Source organism: Chinchilla lanigera, unplaced genomic scaffold (genome assembly GCF_000276665.1).
Source record: "Chinchilla lanigera isolate Chin_1 unplaced genomic scaffold, ChiLan1.0 scaffold00123, whole genome shotgun sequence".
Classification (NCBI taxonomy): domain Eukaryota; kingdom Metazoa; phylum Chordata; class Mammalia; order Rodentia; family Chinchillidae; genus Chinchilla; species Chinchilla lanigera.
The window spans coordinates 4,405,871-4,411,316 of record NW_004955524.1 but is presented as its reverse complement, the minus strand read 5'-3'; the positions used below and the strand labels follow the sequence as shown (position 1 = coordinate 4,411,316).

Sequence of the window (5,446 nt, the reverse complement as noted above, 5' to 3'; positions counted from 1 at the left end):
GTGCGGGGCTGCTGGGCTGCATCTTTGCCCCCAAGTGCTACATTATTTTGTTAAAACCTGAGAAAAACTCTCTCACTGGGATCAGGGACAAAACAAATTCCCTCAGAAAGGAGCCTTCTTATCATTAAACTTATGTTTCCTGTTATATACAGAGGACCTCAGTTCAAAGCTGAACCATATGGGAAGTCAGATACTATAGTCTACTATAGGACTTACACCCTTACAAAGTGATGTAACTTCTTTTTCTAATAGCATAATGTTCACTAGAAAGTGTGGTCCTCATCTCTTTCAGTTGATTTTATTCTGGATATTTTGATGCCTGTTTAGTCAGAGTTCATGCAATTGTTTCTATAATTATGCTATCCATTTTTGTCTTCCTTTTGGCTTTCCCAGTATTTCTTCTAATTTTAAAAAGACAGTAAATTCCTTCCTATATGTCACTGTGTTTCTGAAACTTTTAATAAGTTTTGTCAGCATTTTCTATTGAAGGAAGATGCTGTGTGCAATGTGCTAATTATACTCTAGCTTGGTAGTTGTGTGTATATTTATCTCCTTGCATTTCCCTTTGAAATTAGGTAAACTACTTTTACACATTCCGTCTCACATGGCATTTAGGATTCTAGCATTGTCTGGTCATAGGCAAGGATGTACACCTTTGATTGTATGACGCCACTGTACTGAACTTATAGAATACTTTGGGGAAGAACTTGTAGATATTCAGTAGAACCTCTTTCCATCTCAGATTTATGTTTGCTTTTATCCTTACTAATCATAATTTCTGGACAGCTATATATATGTATAATGTGCAATTGAATCATATTATATACAGTTTTATTATGTATAGTTTATTGAATAAATATTCTTCTCACATTTATACCCAGATTTTTAAAGGGTTTGCAGATCATGTGATAAGAAATGTTTTTCCTGCCGGATGTTCTTTACTGTGTATGTACCTATGGATTCCCGTTACTGCAGCATGGTGTTACAGGCATGTGATCCCAGCGCTCTGGAACAGTGAGGATGGAGATTGCAAGTTTGAGCTCAACCCAGGTTACTTAGAGACTTAACAAGCACCTGTCTCAAGTCAGTAATAAATAAGGTAGTGCCCTGTTTTAGTTACAGTGCCCATCCATTTTTTGGCTTCTGAGTCATTATTTTCTCTTTAAATGTTTACATTTAAGAATTCCACTAATAATGTTGAATACTTACTTCTAATTAAAAGCTTCATTGATCACAGAATGTAGATCTTTGACAATGTTGACAGTATATTTGTACAAAATATTTGGTATGTATTTTAAATGAATGCAAGAATATTTCCCCTTTGTATTCAGTTATGAGTATGCATATGCAATAGAGGATTTACTGGAGGGACTCAAACAGTGGTTATATGGATGGGTGGGTGGAAGCATGGACGGCTGGGTGGAGAGAGTACTAAAGGCAAAAAGGGTGAGTAGAGTTCACGGCTCCATCGATGGCACAAAAGAGTGAAGGAGATCGAGCGAGAAACATGAAAACAAAATGACGATCAGGAGAGTTTTATTCTTTTCTTGCTGTCTTCAGATGTTTCCAATATATCCCGTCAAAACCTCAATACATTTGAAATACAAAATATTAGAGTTCATCACTGTCCCCATCTGAAACAAACTTACAGAAATACAACTGCCCCCCTTCAGATCCCGTCAATTTGGCACAGCCCAAGCTCTTGGTATCACTAAGTCACCTGCCTACATAAATTCTTAGTCACCAGGTCTTTTAGCTTCCTTTACTGTGTCTCCATTTCTGTATTTCCACATGCTCGGGCTTCTCTACCTGTCACCTCCAGTCCTTTCCAAATTCCTCCCACAAACCAGCTCCCAATGCTCTCAGACCATATGGTCAGGTACACTGACCACAACGACAATTCTCTGCTACCAAAATCTTTCTCAGTCCCTTCTTCATTGCTGAGACAAAATACTGAATACCTGCAACTGAAAGGAAGAGAGACTTATTCACTCATGATTTTAGTTACAGGTCGGCAGGCTCCGAGGCAGAAAGACAGCACGGAAGGGCGTGGCAGAAGAAAGCCGTTCAGCCACAGCAGTGAGGAGGCAAAGAGAGAAGGGGGAGTCAGGGACAGGGACACAGACTGTCAGGTTAAGTCCCAGGACCCCACCTCCAGCCAGGCCCCACCTGCTGACAGTACATTTTGGTAACAGTCTTATCTGGGGATGAATCCCCTGAAGAACACAGGGCCCCATGATGTAATCACCTTCCACACACAAGACTTTGAGGGACACATAGCAGAGGTTGTGGGAAAATGGGGTGCAAAGAAGGTGAAATTTCGTGAGCAATGAGTGGGTGCCAGAATCATGCTTGTCCCTCCGTGCTGTAGTCCGCAGCAGCCCCCAGTAGGAGACGTCGTTATCCACAACTGTACACATGGGAAATGGGGTATTTGAGGAGAAATTGATTCACTGAGGTCCCCCTCCTAGAGCCGGGGCAGGACTGGGATTCAGGCTCCAGCCTGGGCCGCTCCTCTCCCAGCCGCACCTGCACTCTCTTCCTGGCCCGAAACTGCTTGTGAAGCCCCAGGGCTGGCAAGGAATTCCTCTGACTTCAGGTCCTGACTTTTGTTCTGTCAGGAGGTGGCATTCAACTGCTGCCACTTACAACTTAGCCAATGAGTTAATGTTAATCCTGTTAAGTAGGAAGCCGTGCTGAGCTGAATACTGTGATAGTAGATACAAATTCTGAAGCCTTCACATGGTATTCAGGTCTAGAAGTCAAGAAGACAGTGAAATCCACCCATCAAACACCAGACAAGAATGGGAAACTGAGGCTCTGAGAAATGGGTGACTTCTCAGGCAGAGCCAGGATGCCGACCCAGAGGGCACATGAGTCCCTGTCCACTTCAGCTGACTTCCTCACATCCTGACCCACATGCTGCTCCAAGCCAGACCCTCTCAACTGCCTGGGGCAGCCCCTCCACTGAGCCATTTCCTGCACATCACTGATGTCTCCTGTAAGATATGTGCAGGAATGGTAATGAGACACGTGTGTCATTGCTGCAGAAGTGGCGTGGGAAGGGGCCCAAACCTCACTTCATGTAATGTTTGATCAGGTCTCCTAAATGCTCACTTCTGCCCAGGTCTGCTCTAGGTGCGTAACAGGTAAGTCCGCTTCTGCTTGGCAGAAGCACAATGAGGTGTGGACCATTATTATCCTGATTTTTCAGATGTGGACGTGGAAACCCAGGGATATAAGGTGTGTTTCAAGGGTTCTGACTCAGAGAGCCTGGCCGCAAGCCTGACCAACTTCGTCCCTCCAGGTCATGGTGTCCTCTCCAGTCCTCAGGACTCCCTCCCCACACTGCTGCCCAGAGGTGTGAAACAGGGCAGCCGAGTGGACCCTGGGCTCTGCTGTCACTGCCTGTGCCCTCAGGAAGAGGCCCCCTACTCTGGGTTTGGAGTCTGCCCCGAGTGACCCCTTCCTCTCTCCTCTCTCTCAGTGAAGACAGAACCTACAGGAGACCCTGCCCTCCCCACACCTTCTGAACCAATCAACACGCACCCTTTCACTTCCCTCAACAGTGCCTTCTCAAACACCTACTACATGTGAGGCATGGTGCTGGGGCTGGGAAACCACAATGAGAGATTCAGACATGGCTCTGCTTTTGGAGGGGAAAGACCGGAAGATCAACTCACTTGGTGACAGATGAGGACTGTGAAGCCCATAACACAGGACTGAAATGGGAGCAGGGATATCTGGAGTGGGAGCTTAGAGCAGCAGCCAACTATGGGGCTGCCTGTGGGGAGAGAGCTGCCGGCCAAGGGGCAGCAGGAACAGTGGTCCTGGTAGATGTGGCCTGTAGGGACGCAGGTGAGCCAGGGTCTGGGAGGAAGGTGAGGCTGTGGGGAGGGCAGTGATGGACCCACTGCTTCCCCATCCTTCCCTGGAAGATGCCCCTCCTGTCACCAGAGTGAAAGAACTGAGTTACAGGGCCATGGCCATAAACGCTGTGGGCCCTCCTAGAGTGACAGGTTCAGCTGTGTTTCCCAAGGTCTCCAGTGACTCAGGAGACCAGAGGCTGGAGCCAGGATTTACAGGCATCGCACATTTTTAAAAAACTCTCAACTCACCCACTTCTCCAGATCAAGATTCCAGGGAGCTGCCAGCGTAGGCCATCTGTGTGGTTCAGCTCAGAACTTGAATAAGGAGAACGTCAACCCCTCCCGTCTACTGCTAGTTCAGCTGGGTGACCATGAGTAAGCGCTCTGCCTTCTTAAGCCTCCACTTTCCCATCTAAAAAATGGACACCCCACGGAGGGCCCTGCCTAGTTACTGGGCGGAATAAATGAGACTTCTGCATCAAGTGCCCTAGAACGTGCTCCATGAGGAACAGTACCCGTGATCACCGAGTTGAAAACTAGGAGTCTGGCTGACGGCCTCTGTGCTCCACCTGCATGAGCATTCCAGCAGGACAGGGGGAAGGAACTGACATCCGAGTCTGCTTGAGAGATCCACTGCACCGCCCTGTGCAGTCACTCCAGACAGTTCACAATGGAATAGTATCTGAGTATTTTTATAGCATCTTATTGAAAACTGCAAAATGCTGCTTCGTTTTCTCTCCTGATATTAAAAACCAATGAGTCAGAGAGTGAGGAATCTGCAGTGACAAAGGCTGCAATCCTCAATGATTTGGAAAACATTAAGGTAGGAAGAGTACTCTTGCCAGCTCTGCGCCTGGGTAGTTCACGGGCCTGTGGGCTCAGAATGCCAGAAGGCCCCGCCCACCTCTCCTTCTCACCTGTTCTATTCACTCCATCCCACTCAGCTCCAACTCAGGAACTGAGGGCAGCTTCTCTGGGATCCAGTCTGGTCCCTTGGGCTCCATGGGCCTCACTCCTCTGGCGCGAGTCACTCCATGCAGCTAAAGGAGTCCTGATAGGCTGAGTCAGACAGACACCGCCCCCTGGCTGCATGGCGCCCCGCCCACTCTCCCCTCCTCTGACACCCGTCACACAGGGGAATGCATGGTCACCTTTCTGGCCCGGGCTCCTGGCTGAGCCTCGCCCAATTCCACACACGTACCGAAGTGTCCAGCGCAGTTGGCTCCACCAGCACCGCCTCGCTCCCTGCCAGCCCCTCGCCCGCCGCTGCTCTGCGGAGTTCTCTCCTCTGCGCACTCCACTGTACACAGGGCTCCGACCTCGCTGTCCTGTCCACCCGGTCTCCTCCGCCATCCCTCTGTCGGGCCCCGGGAGCAGGGACTGGTGACAGGACGGACTAACTTCATCTCCTGTGACGTGGATAGACTGGACACCCCGGTATTCCTAAGCCACATTTCTTACCTCAGTCTGGGAGAGCTTGGTAAGACCAGAAACTGCAGCGCACTCTGAGCTGACTTCCTGTACAAGGACCCTCGTCCCACCCTGCCAGGGTTGGTCCAGTGGGTGCTCTATCGCTC

General features: G+C 48.6%; 1 protein-coding gene across 1 annotated transcript in view; it reads left to right on the top strand.

Annotated features, from left to right (window-relative positions):
* The window catches only part of LOC102016949, a gene marked incomplete at its 5' end in the record, with an annotated part of 69,164 nt that extends 65,702 nt beyond the window's left edge, over nucleotides 1-3,462 (top strand). Inside the window, one exon of the mRNA XM_013507207.1 lies at nucleotides 3,215-3,462. Within this exon, the coding sequence (XP_013362661.1) occupies nucleotides 3,215-3,462 (248 nt within the window). The remainder of the gene's footprint in view (nucleotides 1-3,214) is intronic.
* Between the last annotated feature and the right edge of the window lie 1,984 nt (nucleotides 3,463-5,446).